Source organism: Eleginops maclovinus, chromosome 20 (genome assembly GCF_036324505.1).
Source record: "Eleginops maclovinus isolate JMC-PN-2008 ecotype Puerto Natales chromosome 20, JC_Emac_rtc_rv5, whole genome shotgun sequence".
Taxonomy (NCBI): Eukaryota; Metazoa; Chordata; class Actinopteri; order Perciformes; family Eleginopidae; genus Eleginops; species Eleginops maclovinus.
This window is the reverse complement of record NC_086368.1, coordinates 12,624,136-12,649,310: the sequence shown is the minus strand read 5'-3', so window position 1 is coordinate 12,649,310 and position 25,175 is coordinate 12,624,136. Positions and strand designations below refer to the sequence as shown.

At 41.3% G+C, this 25,175-nt stretch overlaps 1 protein-coding gene across 12 annotated transcripts in view; it reads left to right on the top strand.

Moving 5' to 3' along the window:
- LOC134883397 (R3H domain-containing protein 2) overlaps window positions 1–25,175 on the top strand; it is a 48,243-nt gene that overhangs the window by 17,152 nt on the left and 5,916 nt on the right. For 3 of the 12 annotated variants that reach the window (XM_063911734.1, XM_063911736.1, XM_063911738.1), the window contains 20 exons: window positions 2,443–2,603; window positions 3,254–3,409; window positions 3,537–3,759; window positions 3,992–4,033; window positions 4,583–4,669; window positions 4,848–4,971; window positions 5,578–5,656; window positions 6,339–6,398; window positions 6,931–7,071; window positions 9,531–9,639; window positions 11,297–11,392; window positions 11,752–11,801; window positions 12,409–12,462; window positions 15,457–15,692; window positions 16,545–16,711; window positions 17,399–17,497; window positions 18,076–18,369; window positions 22,132–22,267; window positions 22,977–23,134; window positions 23,854–23,993. In XM_063911734.1, coding sequence (XP_063767804.1) covers window positions 3,601–3,759; window positions 3,992–4,033; window positions 4,583–4,669; window positions 4,848–4,971; window positions 5,578–5,656; window positions 6,339–6,398; window positions 6,931–7,071; window positions 9,531–9,639; window positions 11,297–11,392; window positions 11,752–11,801; window positions 12,409–12,462; window positions 15,457–15,692; window positions 16,545–16,711; window positions 17,399–17,497; window positions 18,076–18,369; window positions 22,132–22,267; window positions 22,977–23,134; window positions 23,854–23,993 — 2,231 coding nt within the window. In that variant the 5' untranslated portion in view covers window positions 2,443–2,603; window positions 3,254–3,409; window positions 3,537–3,600. The remainder of the gene's footprint in view (window positions 1–2,442; window positions 2,604–3,253; window positions 3,410–3,536; window positions 3,760–3,991; window positions 4,034–4,582; window positions 4,670–4,847; window positions 4,972–5,577; window positions 5,657–6,338; window positions 6,399–6,930; window positions 7,072–9,530; window positions 9,640–11,296; window positions 11,393–11,751; window positions 11,802–12,408; window positions 12,463–15,456; window positions 15,693–16,544; window positions 16,712–17,398; window positions 17,498–18,075; window positions 18,370–22,131; window positions 22,268–22,976; window positions 23,135–23,853; window positions 23,994–25,175) is intronic. The other 9 variants (XM_063911735.1, XM_063911739.1, XM_063911740.1 and 6 more) reach the window with 9 other exon arrangements.

The following is a 25,175-nucleotide window of genomic DNA, read 5'->3' as shown; positions in this document are numbered from 1 at the left end:
TTTGGCCATAATCGTGCAGCCCTAGTGGGTGTTGTCGGCCTGTGTAGCCCATCCATGTGCTTCCCCTTGTGTGTATAAAGAAGTTGATGGGGAAGTTTCCCCGGTCTTTCTGTAGGAAGCTGTTGTTTTTGAACTGATAAATGTCCTCATTTATCGTGTTTTTAAGAGATTTTTATCTTTTGGAGGAGTTCCTGTTTCTTAACTAAGGGATAACAGGTTCAGTTTTCTACATTATTTATATATATATATATATACCACTTACACGACACACATTAAACATATATATATATATATGTTTAATGTGTGTCGTGTAAGTGGTTGTTGGTAAAATAATTTGATTGTTCAACCAGATCTCTAAATATTCAGAGTAGCTTGCACAAGAGGGAGACCTGTACTGGCAGTTCAGATGCATACTGATTTAGTAGTGCTCTAGTGCTAAACGTGAAGAGTTGTACAGGTGTATAGTGTTTGAGTTTTTCAAAAAATGGCCATTAACAAAAATAAATCATGTTCCTTTATTGTTTGTGAGCTGCTGGTCATCGACTTGCTTGATCAAAGCTTCCTGCTGTATGACACCAGGTAGCTTGTTAACGTGGTTTTATAAGACCAACAGGATGTGGATAACCCCTTTAGTTGTGACATAACTGGCCAGAGTCCTGTGTGAATCAGCTCCCCTTCTGCATGTCTGCAACCTCGTGTCATGGTGACAGTTGGCAGAGAGATGCCAACATCCGGCCCATCGACACACTGACTGATCTGGGACACAGCAGTGCTGCTGCTGTGATTTACAATGACCTGAATGACCACACATCGTTGTTTGTATCGCATACTCAGAGAAATCTGAGTATGCGTCGCTCCTTCCTTGCATCCTGCCTGGTTCTTCCTGCATCCCTCTCAGTATGTGCACACTGCAATCCACATATTTATTTTTAATATCATTCTTCGCCCTGCTACTCGCTCAACAGAAATGGCAGCAGTTGAATATGACGTTCCCATCTCCTTGGCAACTGTGTGTGTGTGTGTGTGTGTGTGTGTGTGTGTGTGTGTGTGTGTGTGTGTGTGTGTGTGTGTGTGTGTGTGTGTGTGTGTGTGTGTGTGTGTGTGTGTGTGTGTGTGTGTGTGTGTGTGTGTGTGTGTGTGTGTGTGTGTGTGTGTGTGTGTGTGTGTGTGTGTAAGCTGGAGGGAGTGTTGAGAGAACTGAGGACACATAAGAGAGGCATGGGCGGAGGAGGAGAGAATGGGTGAATCTGGTTTATTCATAAGCACCCCATTTCTGGCTCTGATTTACAAATCGTCCAGCAGCTCTCCCTGCCGCTTCTCTGACATCGGTCCGCTCAGCAACGCCATTGACTCTTGTGATAAATGATCCTTTCCTCCTAAACCAAAACCATTCATTCTTATGTTTGTGAGCTAGCAAAAGCTCATTTTTGTCAAAGAGACTGTCAGATAGTGTGTCTGTGTTCTGTGGCGCTGTATAGCTGGCTTATATAAGCAGAGCGAGGCTGGGGTGTGCTGGTCAGTTTGTGTTGTAATGCTGATGCTGCTGCCGATGACGCCCGTGCTGTTGCATTGCCTGGGTCTCCCCACACTGGGAATCCCTGCCCAGTTTGTTCACTCATCTCATCTGTCCTGCAGCACAGCAGTCCAGGCAGGGACATGCATGAATAGCGTTCATCTGTGCTGCATGCATCCAATCCGACAAACCCGCCTCTGACGCCTTTTGTACTCACTTGTGCTTCATCACACTCGCGCATGCATGTGCCGAGCCTACATTTCTTTTTTATTTCAACACAGAGTGGATGCAGCTGTTGACCCTGTGATTCCGGGTGATGTAGGCTTGTAGGACAGATGGATTGTTTTTCCTCTGTGTTTGTGTTTGTGTGTGTACTGCCTAAGGCATCAGAGTAAATGATCATAGCAAGAATTTACCTCAAAGCTGTTTGCAGTTCTGTTATCTTTTTCCATGCTGGGGAAATGGGTTTAATGATGAATACAGGATGGAAATGAGGAATAGAGAATACTGTTACTGATAAGGATATACTTTGTTGATGAAGATATAAAAGTGTGTTGTGATCGGAAGTTTTATTAGGATGAGCATGCAGCTGGACAATACAAGGAGGATGTGGGTTTGAATGGGAATAGTTGATTGTTTATGTTCAAACAAAGCTGGTCAGAAAACTGTACTCCTCGAAGTCAGCGTTGCTGCTAGTTTAAATTCTGGGGAAGAAACCCATTTTTAACTAGTTCTTTCTCAGAAAACACAAATTTTCCATTCATAAAGAGTGTTGCCCACGCTCTAGAAATCTGCAGCCCTGTGTGCTCTGAGCTCTCTGCTGCTTTGTCCCCCTCCCTGCTCGAAGCAGCAACAGCAGCAGCGATGAGTCACTCAGTGTGTGAAACATGACGTCATTCGTGTCTTCCTCTTCTGTTCTTGTTGTCCAGGGCTCCTGACTGGAGGACAGACCATGCTGCTGCACTGAGCCGGAGGGAGAGAAAAAGAGAGAGGCACCCCGGAGGACGCTGAGGTGGTGGCTGGCCTGTTGGTGTGCCCCTCCCCCTTGCCTGACTGGCTAGCTGCTGCCTCTTCAGTTCACCTGATCGCTGTAAATATTGCTGCCTTTCTTTGTTGTGCATGTGGACAGTCTTTTATTATTGTCCGGATAAAGATGTGTCTTTTGTACTGATGTCAGGAAACTAGAATGTCTAACTTCCATGCAGTAGACAATACATATATATAGAATACCCTTTTTGTTACCCAAGGGGAAAATAGAAACAAAATTGAAGAACATTTATTTACATTTTTATTAAAAGATAAATATGATGATGATTTATATTCTTGGCAAGTAGGAAAAGCAGAGGGATTGTATAAATCATTAACAATATTTCAAACTTTTAACAAATACCGCTCATAATGTGAGAGTAGATGGAGGCGGGGCTTTGCGGCACGTCGGTGGTGTGTGTCCACCAGAAACAGGAGAGAATCTATGTATTGAAAAATCATACCAAAATAATTAAACAGCTTGTTAACTTTTAATTACAAAACACATCTTATTTTAGAAAAATAAAATCTTGTATTTATTTATTCATCCATGTAGTGTTTTCTTTAAACCGTCTGGTTAATGTATCTGTTTAGATCCATTTTAAACTGGGTAGCTTTCTTCCCTGTTCTGAACACATAATGAAAACCACTCATCCAACACAGCTAATGTATTTTCTTTTTAATAACATTGTCTTCCACTGTGTTTCCTCTCAGCCCCATCCCGAAGGCTGAGGCTTGCTATGGACTGCGCTTCGCCCCCTGTTGCAGCCCAGCCCAGTACACTACCTTAGTGGGTTCCCCTCATCTTCCTGTGTGGTTCCCTCCAGACTCACTGTACGGAGTACAGCACAGATCTGGTACCCCCTACAGGTAGATATTATATTACTGTACAGTCACACATACTGTACGTGTCTTTCTCTAAAGTTATTCACTGTCAGAATCTTAATTTGTCAGAACCTTGAGTTCTCCTCTCTTTTTTCTGACTCTTTTCTCACAGCCACTCCTGGGTTCTCCACCCCACCCCGTCCCCTATTCCCACCCTCTCCCCTTCCCCTGAAAAGATGTCAGTGAGCCTGACAACAGACATCCAGCAGGAGGGAGAGAGTGGGCAGCTCATCGAGCCCTGCAGTCGAGGAAAGACCTCCCCTCTGCCACAGGGAACTAAGGAAGGGACAGGAGAGGGCCTGGAGCCGGAGGACAGCTCCCCACAGGATGCGCAGGTAAGGAACTGATAACATAAAGTGCTGGTTGTAACATTTACACTATTTATATCGTGTGTATCAACGACGTGTTTCTTTACTAATCCAATACAAGGAACGACATTAGAATGCATTTAAAGGCTCTGCAATTGTAATAATCAATGTGGCCCTTAGTTAAATCTATAGCTGGGGATTTCCTATGTGCACTCTTTGTCTTGATTAGGGCCAGTTAAATAATATATTTATCTTGCAGAAACGGGCTCCCAATCATAGCCATGGAAGGAAAAGGGCCAAGGTAAGCTAACTCTTGTCAGTGTTTTTGATATTTTTTATAAAACCAGATACTTTCTAAACCCAGTAACGTTGTGATCCTGCTCCCGATTTGAACCGCGTGCTGCTGTATAAGGTGACCTCCATTACTAGCCTCTCAACCACAGTGCGCTTCCTCTTATCATTGGCTTAACATCTTAAGTCCCATTGGCAGGTTAAAAGTAGTTCTGTGAATGCCCTAACCAATCCACAAGAATAAAAGAATAATAAATAAAGAGTGAAAGGCTGATTGTGCTCCTGCCATGCAAGCACCCTTTGTTACATGTATTTGAATGTTGTTTATTATTATTATCAAGATACCCAGCAGCTCATTTACACTTTCTCCCCATGTTTTTTCTTTCTCTACTGCCTAATTCTGGCAATTTTCTTTGAGCTATGCTTGCTTGTTCTGAGAGACCATACTGACTTTTAGGAGTATTGTCATTTTTTAGCGGGGGACTTTGAAAAACATTTGAAATCCATAAAAACAACACAATTTAGCCTCACAGGTAACATATATCTGATTGTGTTTCAGTCTAATGCCAAGCTGAAGCTGGTACGGAGTCTGGCAGTATGTGAGGAGTCCTCTGGTCCGTTCTCCACTGATGGACCTCCAGAATCGGTACTGTTTCTGTCTGTAACCCCTAACCTCTTACTCTGACTCTTCACCCCCGCAGTCAGCCTAGCCTGCATTTCCTCTATGCAACAGCAGTTTATGCAGGTTGAGCTACACTTGATAGAATGAAGAAAAATGGAAATGTTACCAACTTTTCTCATGGCAATGGAATGTGGTTTTCCAGGAAATTATCCAGCTTCACATCAGCTGTCCGTCAGACAAGGAGGAGGAGAAGTCCTCAAAGGATGAGTATGAGAATGAAGAGAAGGAGAAGAAGGACAAGGCTCCGCGGAAGATGTTGTCACGTGGTAAGGCCAAATATATCTTCTTGCCATTTTGTAACCATGCTTTTATTCCTGAACAAGACAGAATTATAAGCCGCTAATAAGTTGATCTAGTTGTTTTTGTTTATTCATCTTCTTACTCAAATACAATTATAACGATGTCATTGAAAATGTCCCACATTAATCATTTTTAAAAGGTTCTGACGTGTCACGACTGTAACATGTAAATGTGCGGTCCAGTGTGTTGTTAATACCGAATCTAATATCTAGCTCATTTCTCTGGAAGATAATGGGATCCCTCCCTCTTCTTTTCTCATTACCTACCTCACTCCCTTCCTTTGCTGAGGCCCTCAGGCGCCGTTAGACTCTGTGAGCATCTGAGATGAAATGGCTAGCCTAACTGTCTAGAGTAGTGGAAATGATCCCCGGAAGAGTGATAGTTTCTGTGTGGATGAATACATAAAAAACAGTGAGCTGGTTTCTCATGCTATCTGCTGGTTATGTTTATGCCAATTAAGTTGTTGCCATCCTTCTTTACGGAGGTGTCCCTCGCTCTGTACTGTACCTGACAATTCTCCCAACGTGTTCTCCTCCTTCCCTGCCTCTATTTACCTTTCCCATCTTTGTTAGACTCCAGTCAGGAATACACTGACTCCACGGGCATCGATGTCCATGAGTTTCTGGTCAACACACTGAAGAACAATCCCAGGTATGAGATTATCCACATCTGTAACAACAGGAGCCCAAGAACAAATAAAAACATTTTAAAAAAAAACAATTAAAGGAGATGGAGCTGGTCATTCATGTCCATTTTTGCTCTTTCTCATATTTTTTTACATGACAAACAAATTATTATATATATATATATATATATATATATATATCTATATAAATAAAGCAGTAATTGTATTCAGGTACATACTTTAAAACAGAATCATTAAGACATTCATCTCTCATTATGCTTAAGGTGAAATGTTACGCAGCCTGGTTGCATTGATGCTAATATGCAATAACAATTGCAACATGCATTTACGAGCAAAATACCTGACAACTTGTAAAGCATTTTAAAAGGAAACAAAAAAACACTGCTTGTCTTACGGTCTAATCCAAGGGTTAATATTCCGGGAGGATCTATGCATCGATTGCACAGCATTTATCCTCCATCCTCTGTACCAGTAATCAGATGAATTGTTGATGTCAAATGTCTTTAATCCCCTTCTTTTTTTTTTAAAGAAAGACTCATAAAAACACAATTTAAAAAAAAAGAAATACAAATATTCATCGCTATATATTATACCTTTGATCTTTGTTTCCGTATGCTCGCCGCACTCTACACTGACACACTCCCCCCTCTGATCTCTCCCTCTCCCTCTCCCCCTTTGGCCCAACAGGGATCGAATGATGCTGCTCAAACTAGAACAAGATATCCTGGAGTTCATTAATGACGACAAGTAAGCCACGTTCTCCTGGATTTAAATTTAGACTTTTATTTATAGATTCCTGAGCTAGTAAGATAAATATGGCATGTAGTAGTTGACTTTCTTTTTAAGTTTGGCCTGACAGTGATTCTAGCTCTTGACTCTGTGAACCCCTGTCAGCAGAACAGTGCTAACTTTTTAGAGAGGAAAATTATGGAGGGAAAAGACAGCAGAAGAGAATCCCAGGGTTACAAAAACAAATAATTGGGGTTTTTATTTTTATTTCAGACAGCCTGGTGCTTTGCTCAAGCCCTTAGAATGCAAATCCATTTGTTAACGGAGCAAACATAAAAGGGTTATGTTCTCCAAATATTTTAAATGCTGAAAAGAAATGTACACATTACAGCCTCAAACAAGAGACATAGTTTACCAGTGAATTCTAATGCTGTTTTTCTTCTCTTTTTAAACTCTGCATTCAAAATGTTATTACTTCTAATTTTACAGACCGAACATTAAACACATGTGTTTATATCATATGTTAATCTGTGTTTTGTGTCCCCTGCAGTAACCAGTATAAGAAGTTTCCTCAGATGACGTCCTATCACCGCATGCTGCTTCACCGCGTGGCGGCCTACTTCGGCATGGACCACAATGTGGATCAGACGGGAAAGGCTGTCATCATCAACAAGACGGGCAACACACGCATGTGAGTGCTGCTCTTAACTCCGGTTCAGACTTCAGCAGCTGGAGTCTTAATTATATTTTATTCTGATGATATACAGTGGTCAGCGTAAATGAGTACAGCCCCTTCGAAAAGTAACATTTTAAACCATATCTCAATGAACACAAAAACTATTTCCAAAATGTTGACAAGACCAAGTTTAATAATATAAGTTAGATTACACATTTTTCAGTTTTACTCAAATAAAGTCTCTGGAGAAAAACAACATTTTAGACTACAAATGTCTAATTTAACAATAATCAACCACAGGTGAGTCTAATTACTCATGACACAGGTGTCCAGCAGACAGCTGACTATAAAAGGGTGATTCTTACAGAAAACCCCTTCCCATTTCATGTTGTTAGCAATGGCACCACATGGAAGAGAAAGAAAATCATTTCTTTACACCACAAAGGTGAAGGCTACAAGAAGATCAGCAAAGCTTTACTTATCCGTCAGAATACTGCAGCAAAAGTTGTACAAAAACTTTAAAAAGATGGAACTGCAACCATCTCACAGAGACGTGCAGGTCGTCCACGGAAGTTAACACCTCGACAGGAGCGTTTTCTGATGAGAAGGGTGGAAGAAAATCGGCATGCAAGTTCACTGCAGTTATTTAAGGAAGTAGAAAGCCAAACTAGGGTGACTATTTCCCGTGACACAATACGGCGTACGCTGCAGAGGAATGACATGCATGGGTGCTGTCCACGGAGGAAGCCTCTCCTAAAGCTCAGGCACAAAAAAGCCCACTTACAGTTTGCCAGGGCCCATGATGACAAAGATGAACACTACTGGGACTCTACTCTGGAGTGATGAGACCAAGATAAATGTTTTTGGAACTGATGGCTTCAAAACTGTATGGCCTCGCAAAGGTGAAGAATACAAAGAAACATGCATGGTGCCTACAGGGAAACATGGGGGTGGCAGTGTCTTTATGTGGGGTTGCATGAGTGCTGTTGCTGTTGAGAAGCTGCGTTTCATTGATGGCGTGATGAATTCACAGATGTACTGCTCTATACTGAAAGAGAAGATGCTACCATCACTCCGTGCCCTTGGTCGTCGTGCACTTTTCCAACATGACAATGATCCTAAACACACATCTAAGGCCACTGTTGGATTTCTGAAGAAGAACAGGGTGAAAGTGTTTCAGTGGCCAAGTATGTCTCCTGATCTGAACCCAGTTGAACACCTATGGGGAATTCTAAAGAGACAAGTTGAGCATCACTCTCCATCCAGCATCCAGTCTCTAAAAGAGGTCATTCTTGAAGAATGGAAAAAGGTTGATGTAGCAAAATGATTCTGACCTGTTCATTCCATGCCTAGAAGACTTGGTGCTGTCATTAAAAATCATGGAGGCCAAACAAAGTACTAGATGTAGTAGTTTTTGTTGTGGGGTGTACTCATTTTTGCATCGCCCCTTATTTGAGTAAAACTGAAAAATGTGTAATCTAAGTTATATTATCAACCTAACTTTCATGTTAGAAGTTAAACAGATGTTATATTCAACTTGGTCTTGTCAACATTTTGGAAATTGTTTTTGTGTTCATTGAGATATTGTTTAAAATGTTACTTTTCAAAGGGGGTGTACTCATTTATGCTGAGCACTGTAGGTATGCAAAGCATCTACTAAAAATATTCCAGAATGAATAAAACAGCCAAAGAAACACCATACTTTATTCAGACATTTCTTAATATAGGGAATAATATGGTGTCAAAAGAGGTTTAGATAGGGGCTTTTATATGCAAATTCAATTCAGAAGTAATGTTAACGCACAAAAACTAACACTGCGGTTAACCACAGCACATGGGTAATAGAAGAAGAATGTGTTAGCAGGATGAAGAACCACCTGACGAGCAGCAACATGTAAGGGAAGGTTGTTTAAAAGCTGAAAGCAGCATCACCGCACCAGAGGAATCAAAGCGGCTGAACCTAAACGATTCCAACACAACAATGGGACATAAATACAAGTATTTTTATGATGATGAATCCAGCCAAATTGCCTAGCTTTACCGTGAGTTCCTTTAAGGCAATTCTTCCTTCTTTCAACTCTACGTTCATTGTCAGAGCCAGAAATATAGACGCTTAATGTAAAGACAGAAGGTTAGGAGATCATTCAACAGGCATTGAGGAGGAATGTAGAGGCTGAGGGGAAAAGCACCAACACAAAGACCAACTGTTTGGTTATAAATGCATGACTTTAAGTTCCCCAGTGACAAATCAACCATGCGTCCTTATTTAACTCTTATGGTTCAAATATGGAGTCCCACACATTAAATAGGGGGGCCCTTAGAAACTACTTTTCTTTGATTTGTCAGTTTCTCTGAAAAGTAAAAGTACTTATTTGCTGCTGCCTTGCTAATTTGCTCAATTTCTCTAATGCTGTTATAATATTTTGTAAAGTTTGTATAGGATGCTAAAATCATGTCATCATTGTCCTCTTCAGCCCAGAACAGAGATTCTCTGAACACATCAAAGATGAACGTAACATGGACTTCCAGAAGAAATTCATCCTGAAGAGAGATGACGCCAGCATGGACAAGGATGATAATCAGGTGAGCTGTATTGCGTACCGTCACATTTGTAGAGAACAATAACGACACAGAAGAGAAAGGAAATGTACACATCAGTTAGTTTTCAGTTTCACAGGCTGTACCGCAGCACAGCTAAACGACCCAAATCACTCTTTTGAAAAAACAAAAAAAGGAATCTGGTTCCTGGTTTACAGATAGATAGAAGAATCGGAGGATGAAACCCTCTTTATTAGTCACATACATGCACACAGCAGAGCACACACAGTGAAATTGGTCCTCTGCATTTAACCCATCCTAGTACTAGGAGCAGTGGGCAGCTATTGTGCAGCGCCCGGGGAAGATCTGTGTCTACGAATCAAATGAATCTGCTGTTGTATATACTTTCAAATATATTCTATACGTTACACTGGTACACCGCTGTCAGTCGGCAGGGATGGATTCGATGGAATAATACAGTTTAAAACGTTTCCAGTTCAGATGAAAAAGGCAGAGTCTTCTTTCGAAGCCAACTGGGCTGTGAATCTAACACTCACAGATTTCCAGTTGTGAGCCCACATATTAACTTGGCATCTGGAAGCAGAAGTAGTAGTGCTGCAGCATCATCTGTGAGAATAACTCAAAATAACCCTTTCATTATTTCAAAAAAGATGGGGATTTTAACAGGAGACTCTAACTCTGTGAAACAAATGTAGCTGTGTGTAAGAGCATGCAGAGTTTGAACAGAGATTACTGTTCATTATTTTCGTTTCTCAGGTGGGTGTGACCACAGGGGTCAAAATGAGTATGTGGAGGGAGATTTAACCACCTGTAAGACTTGGTTTGGTGCGAAAAATGGAGGAAACTTAACCGCCACATTTAGTGTTTGTTTAAGTCCAAACCCTCACCGTTCTGCCACCCCTGGTTTCAAGTTACTACACGGATAGAACGACTCAGACTCCCTCAGTGCAAAATGGGTACTAAAATAAGGACAGGGCATTCGGATGCAGTAGATTGCATGTTGTTGAACCTGTCTGTGATGCATTTAATAATATCTCCATTGTTGATTTCCTGAGTGTGAGCCACAAAACTGTGTAGTCCGGACATGTTCAAAACTATCCACACTGCAGACAGACTTAGAAGTGACGCAAGGTCCACATTTTAAACAACATTATGTCAGATATAAGTCTAACTAATAAATTCCTGTGTTGTTTCAGAAGAAAGTTGATAACTTAGTTATTTAGGTTTCAAACCAAACATTATACTTCAAGTTTGTAACCACAGAACGGTTAGATTTGTATAATAAGGAATAGTGTGTTATCGTTGTTGCTGAAATGTCTCTCTTCTTCTTTCATCCCGACAGTGTTTGTTTGAAACATTGACACTTTTTTTTGGGCGCCTAATGCGTGTGCATATTTGTCATTTCCCATTGTTCTATCACGTTCGTGGTGTTAAATCTTCCCACACTTTTTCCCTCCCTCAAAACACTCGGTTTGCAAAGTTTCCATTCTGCTGTTTTTGTTTTGACGGCAAGCAGCTGCTCTCCTATGCATGCTTCTGTGGTCATGTGACCTGTTGCTACTTATCTTTACAGCAGGACGCTACACATGTACCGCATTTACATAAAACTTAAGCACATTTTGGCCCAAAGTACATGATGGATTATAGCTGTTAGTAATTTGATTGTGTCTCTAAATGTTAGATCCGCGTGCCGCTGCAGGACGGGCGACGGAGCAAGTCCATTGAAGAGCGAGAGGAAGAGTATCAGCGGGTACGAGACCGGATCTTTGCCCGAGAAGTAAGTATTGGACCTGGAAGGGTTTTGAAGAGTGAGAGGTCAACATTTATTAATTGGACAAAAAAAATAGTTTGTTTCATAAAGGTTGTTAGGAGAGGTAATACAGAGCATCATCACCAGCTGTATGTCTGCCAGGTGTCATAGAGAGAGTCGTTTTCACCTTCTCTTGTTGTTTCTTTAAATAATAGAGTCTTTCAAGTTTTAGCCAATACAGTTTTCTTATTTTAATGCAGAATATCAAACCATGGGAACAGCTACTTTAATCACCATGCAAAATCCAATTAATTTCAAACTTGTGAAATGTTGTTATTAAAGAAAGGTTGGTCGCCTGGATGAATGAAGCATTTCATAATGTGCAGGTGTCCTTTTTCTTACAGTCCTCTCAAAATGGATACATCAACGACAACAGGTAAGATGATTCATCCTAGTGGAGACTGTGATGTGTGCAGGGTATTTATACTCCATGTCTGCCACCTTTCCCCTTAAAGCTGCAGAGCACTTGTTAGGCTCCAGTTATGTAAAATGGAGAGGGATAGAGCCATGAACATAACATTCTCTATACTGATTTATTTGTAGAAATTTGATCACTTGCTTTAATGTAGCCCCTATAATAGGTTTTATCTTTTACTGAGATTAATCTGTCTGTGCTGAGGTTTCTCTCCAGATGTTCCAGGGTTGTTAGACTGTGAGGGATAAGATGTCTTTGAGAAAGATTTGTAGGTAGTGGAACAAATGTTTTGTAGTTATCTCACACAGCACTTACAGCCAGCCTCCATCCCTTGGCATCCTGGCCATTGAGGTTGAAAGATTAGGACAGAATGAGAGGGAGAGAGCAGCGTGGGTTTTTCAATAGTCAAAGTTTCTGCCTTGTGTGCATTTTTTTTATTCGCAGGGTAAAAGTTCTTCAATGTGCCTGCCTCTACCTCCCACCTTATCTCCCCCTCCCCAAAACCCCCTCCTGTTCTCCAATGCAGTCCTGTAACCCCCGCATTTTCTCCTAATGTTAACCCCAACAGACTCTCCACTGAGGGCTACTGCTCTAGCTCTCAAAAGAGGAGGCAGATCTTTAGGTATTGGGGTGCTGCTGACTCTGACTTGTGTGTTGCCATGCCCATCCTTTCTAAGTGGTTTGGTGATGATAGTGGTGACTTGTGGTGGTTTTTATATCTTTGCTTGGCGTAGTCGGCTGATTGATGGCTATTCCAGCACTGCACCGTGGGGCTTCCCATGGCCCATGCATGGCTGCTTTGTGGTTTCACTGGGGACTGATTGACCTACTTACCCTTCCACTCATCCTCCCTCAACTACATTTTATATACAGTAACTGCATCGCTTCCACAGTAACCTGTTTGTTTTGTGGTTGACTTAGTCTTGTAGTTGTTAACATGTCACCTGTTGCATAGTAGCACATGAGCAAATGTAAGCAGTATGTACGGGCAATCGTGCTGTTGATCTGACAAAAATAAGAATGTAGAGTTCAGAAGGATTCATTGTTGTCTTAATTTAACAGTAATGGTTTTGTTCTAAACAATATCAGCCAATAGTGTTAAATGTGTTAAATGACTCCAAGTTGACACATTTATATTGCTTTTATTATTTATGCACTGAGGATTAACAAAACTATAAATAAACAATATTGCTTTAGACTAGTCCCTTCTGCAATTTATTTTTCCTTTTCATTATCCAGGAGTATCTAATATACACCCTGCTGTTTGTAAACAGGCCTTCTGTTCGCCTTATTTATTTAAACTTTATTTTGAGTATCTGTATCTTATTATTTGCAGACTATTTGTTTATTCCCTTATCACTTATATTTCTGATGCTTGCAGGAATGTCATGACAGGTTGACATATGTAATTTAATAATATGGCATTTATGATTTACTGTCTTTTTAGAGTGCACCTGAAAATAAGCCCCAAACCCAGCAAATGTGAATAAATGATTTTAGGTGTTACAGAACACATGCTGTAAATAATAACAGAATAAAAGCACAGTCTTCAGCTTAATAAAGCAGAACCTCTTTTGTGAGGCATGGATTCATTTAGCCATTAAAACAAAGCCGGAGAGTGGTGGAAGCACAGCCTAGCTTCCCCTGCTTGTGTGTGTGATGGGGAATGCTGTTGTGACGAGAGAGTGGAGATGAAAGATCATGTGATCAGCAGCAGAATCCCTCCTCCTCTCCCTCCTCTCCCTCCTCTTGCTCTCATCTTTGTCTGCAGAGCGAAGCGAAGTGTGCGCCTCCCTTCAGAGAGCGGCAGAGCACCCACCCTCCCTGAAAATAGGCTGTGCAGAGAAGACTCAAAATAGATCCTCCATTAATTACAGTCTCTCTGAAATATTTATCAGCCACAGCCACCTTCAAACACCACTCACTATCGCTCGGGTTTTACAACCCATACCACATCACTGTTCTCGTCATAGAGATTCCCATTATCAGCCTCTCATGTTTTCAATTCATTTCACTCTATTCACATCGGAATAAAGTCCTGCTACCCCTCTTACAGGGCTCAGAGGATTCAAAGAAACCAGAGTTAACTCTGCTGTCCTTAATGTCACTGGTCTCTGTGGACCTGCAGAGCCACATTCACCCTAATGCTACACCACCATGTAAAGTGCAACAACAAAACAGGAGCAAATGTTCAAAGCTGTTCGAATAAAACTAGGTTCAGATAAAAAAGTAAACAGTAACCGAGTATTAGCCAGAAAACAGAGCGGACATTGTAGAAGATCTCTGGTTATAAGGATGTTAATCAATCATGTGATTTAACATTTCTTTAAAATGAACACTTATGACAGTTAATGTTGACGTTACTTTAAATCATAGTTTTATTTTTATTTATTTTTTATACTTCAAATTGTATTAGTTTTATTTTTTACTAAAATAGACCTATAGACTGAAAAGGAGGAACATCTTGGGAGGTAATTATGGTAATAAGTATTAAACACAGAATTAAAATCATACCCCCTAGTGTCTTTGTGAAGGGAGGTCATGTGCAGTTTCAGATGTGTCATTTTAAATCACATTAGGACATTTTCAAATGAAGCAACACTATTCCCAATGCCGTCATGACAATGTTGGACCGAACCATTCAGCTGTGATAGAGGGGTTTCCCCAGGGCTTACTGTGTGATCATTGGTTTTCTTGGCAGCTGCCCTTATCCAGGCCGACAGCATCACAACAACACCATGAGTGTGTGTACACCAGTGGAGTTTACAGAACCATAGTGGTGAACCAGTTGTAGCAATGGTTATTTTGTAGATAGTGTGTGTGTGAGTCTGAGTGTTGATGTACATCTGACATTAATTTACAGGTGTGTGTGTGTGTGTTTCCTGTTTGTATGTCATTGTTTGTGTCCAATATAACATGTTTTAAATTGCATGTGTTACTGTGTACCTCATTTGTGTTTACATCATGAATGTATGCTCATGCTCATCCTGTGAATGGTGTCTCCTGTCTCTGATGGTGTTTGTGTTGAATTCCTGGAAGTCTGTCTCATCCTGTGTTACCGTGAAACCCCCCCCCCGTTGATTGTGTGGAGCATCTTTTCTGCCTGCATGTATGTTTTCCTTTGTGGATGGGTTTTAATGTGTGTTTGTGCGTGTGAATGTTATATGTTCAAAGTGGGATATAATATTGATGGTGGTATGTTGCCTGTGTTTTGTATCGTGGTTTAACTAAAGCAGCCAATGTGCATCAGTGTTGAATGCCCCATCCTAAATGAAGCCTGTCACACTGTGTCCTCTCTACCTGTTGATGACCTTACTCTTCTCTTCTGCTCTCCCTTCTATCTTGTTTTGTCTTTCATTCTATTTCTGTCTCGATCTACAAAATTCCCTTTCTATATATTCCTCCCTCCACCCATGTACATCGTTGTCTCCTTCCTCCTCTAAATGCAACTCTGCTTTCTACTTCTCTCCCTCTTGCTGCCTCCTCACTCTCCTCCCTTTCACTCTCCTGGTACTTTACCTCTTCTTTTCCCCTTATCCTGCTCCATCCCCATGTTATCCCCTTCCTTTCATCTCTTTGTCGCTCTCCTCTTCCTCCCCGTGCTGTCTTTTCTCAGAGGGAACCGTGAGAGCTCCAGTAGGGCGTCTAGCAGTCGTCAAAGCAGCACAGACAGTGACATGAAGTGCCTGGAGCCACGGCCCTGGAGCAGCACCGACTCAGACAGCTCCAACCGCACCCTCCGGCCACCCGTCACCAAGGCTAGCAGCTTTTCTGGCATCTCCATCCTCACCAGAGGGGATAGCCTGGGCAGCAACAAAGGCTCACAGGGAAGCTGCAAGGGCTCTCGCTCTGGTAAGCACTGCGAAGGAAAGGATAGACATAAGGTCTTTCTGCTTGTCATTAATGAACTAACTTCTAACTACGAGACATTAGTAATTATTAACGACCATAACTATTCTTACTTAGGTTAGACACACACAGCTTTTCCCACTGAGAGGCCATCAGAATGATTGTCCTCCCGCTGCTTGCATTTTCTTTTTGACCCTTCTTATACAATTTCATAATCCTGTTACTCTCGGCCGCTCGACAGACGCTTCAGTTCTTGCTGTTTCTGCAGTAAAGACATCAGGAGAAGCATTTGACTTATTGACTCAGGAATTTATTTCCTCTGTTATATAAACTATTGGAAACCGGATTCACTTTCCACCTACAGAAACTGGCTAATTTATCAGTATTAATGCTACGAACAACCCATAATGCAACACTCTCTGTAGAAGCTGTAGGTGGAATGGTCCTCTGAATTTGAAAGTTTTGAATGTGTAATTGTCTAGTCTTTTAATGTAATGCAACACGCCACTTTGTCTTCCTTTCGTGATCAATGTCCCTGAATTTTATTTTATTTTAACCAAAAAATGGTATTTAATGGAAAAAATACAGCAACAAAAGACAAGATTTGCCAAAAAACGATTTCAACAAATCAAAGTTTCAAGATTAATAATAATAAACATTACATTTTAAAGGGATTTAATCTGATAACATATAAATATTCGGGACATATTTTAGATGAATGTTTTAGGTGTAAGTAAGGACCATGATGCATGCATACATCATAGTAAATGACCCTCAGTAGCCAGTATCTCGCTCACAACCCAAAAGCATCTGCAGTATTATTGTTTTGTTTCATGTCTTCTTCTGCATCATTAGGTCTGTCCCTAGTCAGTCCTGATGTGTGTCCTCCACCTGCAGCCTCCCAGTCTAGCCGTAGCCTTCTTCCCTGCCCGTCACAACAGCCTCAGCCCCAGGTCCCGCCCCAGACTGCCCTGCTGCCCACCCCGCAGCAGCACCCCATGGGAAACCACATGATGGCTCAGGTATGTTTCTCCACTACATATGTTTTTGTCGAGCATATCAGTAGAAACCAAGTTACAAAGGACCTCATTTATTTTGTGATCATCTGTCCATCGACCTACGTTAAATGGTTGGATTAAATAATGTTGCCCCTGAGGTAGAGCGCTAACTGATACGTCAATTGAGATAGATCATCAACTATTTCAATAATCAGTCGATTGTTAAAGTACTTTTCCATCTCCTCTGACTTTTAAGAACATGTGACAGACGATTTATTTGACTATTATCTGTCATATATTAGCCGTAATGATGAATCCATTTTCTCGTAAATTTCCCAAGATTAATTGATTATGAAATGAATCATTTATCACAGCCATAGCCTCACATCATTCACATCTAAAGAGAAGGAACATCTGACCAACAAGCCATAGTTATTGAACGTCAACGACAGTATCTCTAATGACAGCCATTTCCTGTTGTGTCTCTCGTGGAGTAGAAGCTCACTTTATTGTTTTGGATAAACTATTTCTAAAACCACACTGGATTACCATTTCTCACCTGTCCATTAACAACTTTTCCTCTTTGTTTAACCCACATCTTTCCCTTTGATTAATTTCTCTTTGTTTCCATCTATCCTCCTGCTTCTGACTCCCGCCCTCTCTCCGTGCTCCGCCTCTTTATTTCTCCCCTCTGTCCGGTGATGTGTGTAGCCGGTGGCAACTCTGCAGCCCTCTCAGCCTGTCTCCTACTCCAGCCCTTCCTGCCCCCAGGTTCTCCTGCCAGTCTCTCCTCCCCAGCAGTACACAATGGTACTGACGCCACTCGTGTTAAACACTGCATTAAGCCCTCACACTATGTGCTCAGAGCTATTTAACCACAATCATGAAAGAATTACTTATTTGCTGACCTACAAATCTAGAGACTAATCTTTAATGTATGTGCCTCTCCTAGTTAGTGTCTGCATGCATGTGTCTTGCTGTGACTAAAAAAAGCAAGAGTTTTACTAAGTTTTATATTTTACCTGACATGGGTTCCCTTTAAACCCATGTCATGTGCTCTTACTGTTGAGGTAGCATTAAGGCTTTAGTGATCACTTTGAATCACTCACCCTTGCACCAACTTCTCAAGAGGCACTGAAACAGTGACGCCAGCAGCTCCAACGTATCTACAGACATAAGAAGCTTTAGATTGTGACGTATAGTTTCATCTATATCTGTCGATGGTTCATACAGTGTCTTGCTCTAACAATGCCTGCTAGTATTCAGAGTACTGGCTTTGAGTGAAATGTGCAGGTATTATTTCTATTATACATGTTTTATGAAATATTCTAGATTCTTGCTAATAATTTAGTGTAGTGGCAGTCAAACATCTTTCTTATTCCTCCCAGGGAGAAGAACTGGCATCGCAGTTCACCCAGATGACTTTGAGTCGGCAGGGCTCAAGTGAGAACCCTGAGCCCTCCCCCATGTATCAGGCTCCTCCCACAGTGCTCTCCCAGCACCCGCCTCCTCAGACCGGCTACATCATGGCTACCACGGGTCAGCCTATGCCGCCTCCGTCTGGCTATCAGCCCGCCACCGGACACCCCCATCCTCCACCTCCACCACCTCCTCCATCCCAGCCCGTCATGCAGGCCCCGCCCCCCCCACAGGGCTACATGCAGCCCCCTCCTCCTCAACAGGTACGCTTTTCTCTCCACAGGTTGCAATGCGAACGCATTAAACACAGGCTTCGTTTGTCCTCAGGATACCAGGAACAGGAGTATCACAGTATTATGTCTGTGATGCTGGGTCAATCTGATACTGCGATACACTTCGATGTTCCTGGAAGGATTTCTTCCTGCAGTAACACAAAAGAAAAAAAAGAAGCATTAAGGCTGGGACATCAACCTTTTAACACAGGAGATTGGACAGTGTAGTTTATATGAATTCTTTCCAGGATGAGCTGATGGCATCAGACTGATGATTGCCCTGTGTACTGGAGGAATTCAAGTATTTGAATCCATCGTTGTTCTGTATGTGTGAAATAGATAATTAGTCCTTTAGATTAAATTCCAAACACGCAGACACCGTCTGATCAGACTGTTCCTGCTTCCTTGAGATATTTGCCACTCTAAGGCTCATGTTCCTTACACCTCATACTAATGAGTGTTAATGTAAAGAATAGTTAAGGAATGAGAGGAGTGCACTGTGTGATCAACAGACAGATACAACTTGTGAGTGACAGGGCAGTCTTACGATAGTTTTCCATTACAGGAACTAAAGAGTAAGAACAAGAGTCCTTCCTGATTCATATCTTTGCATTACCTGGAAACGTCAGTTATTAAAGCGAGGATTATACAACAGCTCAGTTATCTCTCTTTACAGGAAAGGTGTACTGGAAAGTAGCTGCTGAAGCTGTTGGAATAAGACATCTGAGATGTTTGCTAACTGTGTATTCTGGTGCTGTAAAACAAGAGGTTAAGTTACTCAAATCACAACGTCACAATGAGTAATATTTTCCTGGTACAAGGAAATAATAACTGGTGTAATTGGCAAGCCAGATCTCCCCACTGCAACTACATTGTGTCTATTTTATGATTCCAGCTGTGGCACACTAAACCTCTCCTCTGGTGACAAAATGAGGAGGATCTTTTCCTAGTAATATGATAGGTTTCCTGGAAAGAGTTATGTCATTTTGTTGTAATTACAGTGAAAGTACACATTACCATGAAAGAACCCTTTGAACCCGAGTTAATATTCCTTCATTATAGATTCCTTTTTGGAAACCTAATCAGTCGGATGTGCACATTGCAATGTGTGCCTGTTGATAGAGGTGATGCTTTTGCCTGTACGTCTTTGAAATGACTGAAATAATATAAATACCTTTTCTATAAAGTGATTTTCACAACAAGTGTGCTCAAACACAAACATGACATGCTTTAAATACATGTTTTTTAAAACAAAAGAAAAACATGTCAACGGAAAACAACAAAATAAGTCTCAAACAATGAGTTTTTAAAAGTAACATTAAAGAAGATAATGTCTTAGCTTCCCTCCCCAGCTCAGCTGGCCCGAACAGAAAAAATGCCCAGCCAACTTTCAGTCCGACTGGGGAATGGCAACAAATGACCTCCCAAAGGATCTCAGGTTGCATTCAGGCTTATGAGGTCAGCTTTATAGTTATGTGTCAATAACTTCAAACAATGCAATGATTTTAAAACCGGTGTGATGTGTTGTCTCCCTGAACCCAGTTATGAGTCTGGCCATTTGAGTCAGCTGAAAGTCATTGAGGTATGGATTTTTGTTTCTAATTACTTAGAAAAAACTCTGAAATTGTTCTACATTCATAACAATATAATTGGAAAACAGAATCTGCTGTTAAAAGTAGAGGTGGTTATCAAAGATGAAATGGGTTCCTGCAAGGCTTATGTTGACTTGGGTTAGCTTATCCATTCATCAGGCTGCACCAGCATCACGCTGTCCAGAGTTCACATCCATGTTCCTTTCCAGGAAACTGCCTAGGTTATTACAAAATCCATAGAAATGCAAGTTACTATAAAAAGTATCCAGTGATGCAAAAATGCAATAAATATAACAGAATAAAAACTCAAAAGAGTTACGTGTGACATATCAGGGATGTGATTCCTGTGAAGTAGCAGGATTCACCCAGTGGGGGAGTTTGGTTCTCGCGCCCAAAGCTCCGTGTGTCACCTCCACAAGCTCCCTCTCAGTTCGCCTGTCACATTCCTCTGATTGCAGAGGTGGTGACAATAATGAGTTCTCTCACTCTGTCACTCACTCTCTACCTTCCCTCCCTTTAGACTTTTGCTTGAATCCATAAAGAAGTTATTATAATTCATTTGAGCAGAGAGAACTAAATTGACCTGGTCGTTAAACACCCAGTGGGAGACATTAGGTCCTGTAATGTTTCTCTGGAGCAGTTGGAAAGGAAGATCGAGTTTCTAATAGCTGAAGTGACTAAATGTCTTTTTTAATTGGCAATAGTGTTCATATGAAGTGAATATGCGGTCAGGCAGGCCTGCTTAAAGCATCAGAGGGTTTATTGTATCGGCTGCACGTGTTTTAAACCTCAGACAGCAGTGCAACCATAGTTAAAAGTGTTTCCTGTACATGAACTTGCTTTTAGGGTGGGGTTCCCCCCTTCCAGGAGAGTTCACAGACACAATGTCATGTGCATCATCAGCTGGAGATTCAGTCTAAGTGGCATAATATTTATCTGTCGAGGTTCTTAGAGCTCATGGCAACCCCAGTCGCCCCAAGTGAGCAGTAATGCTACGGCTGTGAACGTCCCACTGCATTGTGTGTATAGGTGAGTTGTCGGTGAATAAATGGGCAAGACCCCATGTCCCGTTTGCTACCTGTGTTTTATACTGGAGTAACTTTCAAAGTTAGCCATACTCCAAATTCCTGTTGTCTTATAACGGATCAAAGTGAATTTTTAACATCCTAATCATGGAGTACCCACTCCAATATTTGATACCTTTTTGTTGTTTTCTTGATAGTCCATCTTGTCTCCTATTTTCTGCATACAACTCTGGAAAAAAGGAAGTGACCACTCCAAATGTTTCTTAAATCTTTAGCTCTACATGTATGGCAGCCATTCCAGTGTCTATTGACTTCCAACACAGAGAAAATTGTCAGTAGTTTATAGAATACAATACAAAATAAATACATAATTTAACTCAAAAACAAACCTTTAAATAATAAAACAAGAGAAAATGATAATGCTGCAGTGGTCTCTTAACTTTTTCCACTGCTGTATGTATTTTATGTTTTGCTTTTTTTGCCCAAACATTCATAGAAATTACCCTCACTCCTTGATATATAAACAGCATGGGCCGTTAATGGAGGGAGCTCTGTGTTGTGTAGCGTGTGGGTGGTGGACGGTGCAGCAGGAGTGCAAATCTGAACACCGCTGCTGCCTCCAGATGGGCTGAATAATGTTGTGTATGCAGATGAGGTTTAAGACAGGAGCTATCGATCCTCCGAACAGTCAGCTTCCTCACTGTTATCCATTTTAGGCCTATAATGAACATTATGTATGCTTCATTTAGCCGGTCAGGTCATTTTGTTATTTTTCCGTTTTGGTGCCCTAGCTGCTCACTAAACAGCAGACAGACAAAGTTAGCAACCAGCCAGTAAATATAGTGAATCATTTATGAAGTATCGATTTTACAGCACATCCTGTCCTCAGTAGATGGAACCACTTTCTCAAATGGAAGCCTGTTAATTTTGTGGCTACTATTTCACAACTTTTGTTATGTACACCTCTGAAAACATACCGCGTTGTCCACCTTGCTGAACTCAATGGGTGGACCGCTCCATCAAGAGTGAAACATCAACTGAAACATGTCAGTGTGATTCACAGCGCTTGTGTCTGCTGCTTCAAGTGGCTTCATTTTGTATCTTAATCTCTAAATATTTGTGTTGTTTGTCTCCAGATACAGGTGTCATACTACCCTCCTGGACAGTATCCCAGCTCAGGCCAGCAGTACCGTGTGCCCCAGCCCATCTCCCACCAGGTGTCTTATCCTGCGCAGCGCACTCAGCCCATGCCTCAGCCCACACAGCAGTCAGGTCGGTTTAAAATGTTGTTTGTTTGTTGCTTCTATATTATGGTTATCCTACTTCTCAACAACACTTAAGCTCTGCCAGGTGAAAGGTAGATGTTAAACAACCTGTCCCCCTACATTATTCTGCCAACGCAAATATGATAGGACCAAAATAGAGTTGTTCTTGTTATTTTTTCTCAAGAGCCCCGACACCTTTTATCCCTCAATCTCTTTTTGTTTGGGGACTGTCAAGGTTGGTTGTGTGTTTGTACAGTAAGCAATAGACAGAACCGACTCTGGCTCAGAGTGAAAGCTGCCAAACCCATCATGCCCACTGCAGTCAGTCTCGCCTTGCATCAATCCATGGCCTCTGCGTGGTTTGAAGTTTGAGCTTTGTGAGGGGGAAGGTTTCAGAGACTTGAAAACTTTATTTTTATGAAGCTTGTTGGCTTTCTCAGTATAGCTTCAAAGATGAACCCTTAGTTCTCACAGCGACCTAAATCTCTTGTTGTACTGTGATTATCCCCCCCAAATCAAGGCCCAACTACCCTTCTCTTTTTCCCATCTCTTATACTAAGATAAGATACGATGGACCTTTTATTCATTGTCGTAGGGACATTCACGTGTCATGGCAGCCAAAGAAGACACAGATATTACACATGGAATTAAAATAAATAAAAGTACAATAAAAAATAAACTATACTTTATTGAAATGGTTCCTCTGCTGTCCTCAGGTCTCCAGACCATGATGCCCAGCCAGCAGCCGAGCTACCAGGGCATGATTGGAGTGCAGCAGACCCAAAACCCCGGTCTGCTCAATTCCCAGAGGGCGGGCATGGGAGGACAAATGCAGAGCATAATGGTTCAGTACCCGCAGATGCCATCATATCAGGTACAGACAGATTAAATCAGCTCTAAGACAACATCAACAATAAAACACCAGTTTTATTGTTCCTGGTGAGGAAAACAAGCCTTACCTGGAGACTCTAAGCTCCGCCAATGTCAGCATGCATGTGGCTGATCTTGGCATGGTTAACAGCTCCATCTGGTGCACACTTTGGGAAATGAATTTTACAAAGCCCTTTACCACTCATATAAACATCACTTTATTTTGTTATGGGAAACAAATACATTATCCAAAAGTAAACGTCAATTATATTTTCATTCAATAGCTGCTTATCTGCCGGGTCAGCTACAGCCGACATGCTCCCACAACCAGGGGTGGAGAAGTAATTTCCCTTAGTCCAAGTACAATGATTAGGACCACATTGTAAAATAATTAGGAAAAATAGTTGAAAAAAATGGCCCATTTCAGAACAATAAATATGATATCATTTGATAATATTTCCAGATGCATTAATGTGGAAACATGCAGATAATTGTACCTGCTTCATACATGGCTCGTCAGTTTGACCAGGTGATCGATATAATGTTATCCTCACTGATAATCCCTCTCAATGTATCTCTGGTTATATTTTGCATCCTCACCGTAACTTGAGATATCAAAAAACTGGTCTTGAGTTAATCCCTCTGTGAAACTGTTAAGCTTTGACAGCACTCAGAACTTCTCCTCTCAGGTGTTTTTATCTCTTGCATTTCTCATCGCTCCAGGTCCCAGTGGGGAATGAGAACCAGCAGGTGGTGCAGCAGCAGTACCAGCAGCAGGTGATGGTGCCGGTCAGCCAGTCGGTCCAGGGCCCCATGCCCGTCTACTACAGTGTTATCACACCCACACAGCAGAATAGCACAAGGTACGTCTGAATGCTTCATATGCATCACATTTCTTATTTTACTTTTTGATAAGTCGACAACTTAAGATCCTTTTAACTGACTTTCCTGCGCATGCATATTTTAACAAAGCTTTTCCTTTTAGCCTCACTGAATCGAACTAGAAGTCATGGCTCTAAAACAGGGGCAAACAAACTTAGCGGGAGAGTTTACTTGTTCGGCGTAATGACGTACAACGTCCTCGACAATTTCTGTAGTCCTATTGAGCCACTTGTTAACATCCATCGTTTTTCAGACACGTAAACTCTTCAGAAATCACCAGTGGGGGGGGGTCACTGCTGATATATTTAGAACAAAACGTCGGATCAGTCTCTTAAAGTTGTGTCAACCACCGACCTTATTTCGAGCTATTTTCTAAAATCCTACCGAGAAATCCCATTGATTCTGAGACGAGGGAACCGGAAGTGTTCAAATGTTAACTCACTTCTGGGTTTTAGGACTCATTCCTGCACCACTCTATTGTTTGGTCAATAAAATGTCAGACAAACATACAGCCGCGGAAAAAACCAAGAGACCACTGCAGCATTATAGTTTTCTCTTGTTTTATTATTTATAGGTATGTCTTTGAGTTTTATTATTATTGTATTCTTTAAACTACTGACAATGTTTCTCTGTGTTGGAATTCAACAGACACTGGACTGACTGCTATACATGTTGAGATTGAGATTTAAGAAACATTTGGAGTGGTCTCTTAATTTTTTCCGGAGCTGTATATATTTTTTAACTCCATTGCAGTTTCTCAGAGTCCAATGTGATGTCTTTAAATCGGGGGTGTCCAAACATTTTTCACTGAGGGCTTCATAAAGAGAAACATGCAAAGGGCTGGGCCCCTTACTGGAGCTGAGGTATATCGCCTCATAAGTTAAGTTATCAGTTAGCAAAATCAATCAAATGTAGGTAAATTATTATTGATACTTGAATATGCTTTAGGAAACATCACAGCTCTCCATAGGGGTTCATTTATTTAGTTGGCAGATTATTCCTTAAAACAGAAGTCTCACATTGCTTATAATAAGGGGAAATATGAAGGGTTTATTTCAAGCTTGTTATGCAGTTAAGTTATTGGGCATTTTCCCATCAACTATGATTTATTTGAAAATTTGTATTAATTGATTGAATTTATTTGAAAATGGGGCTTATTAATG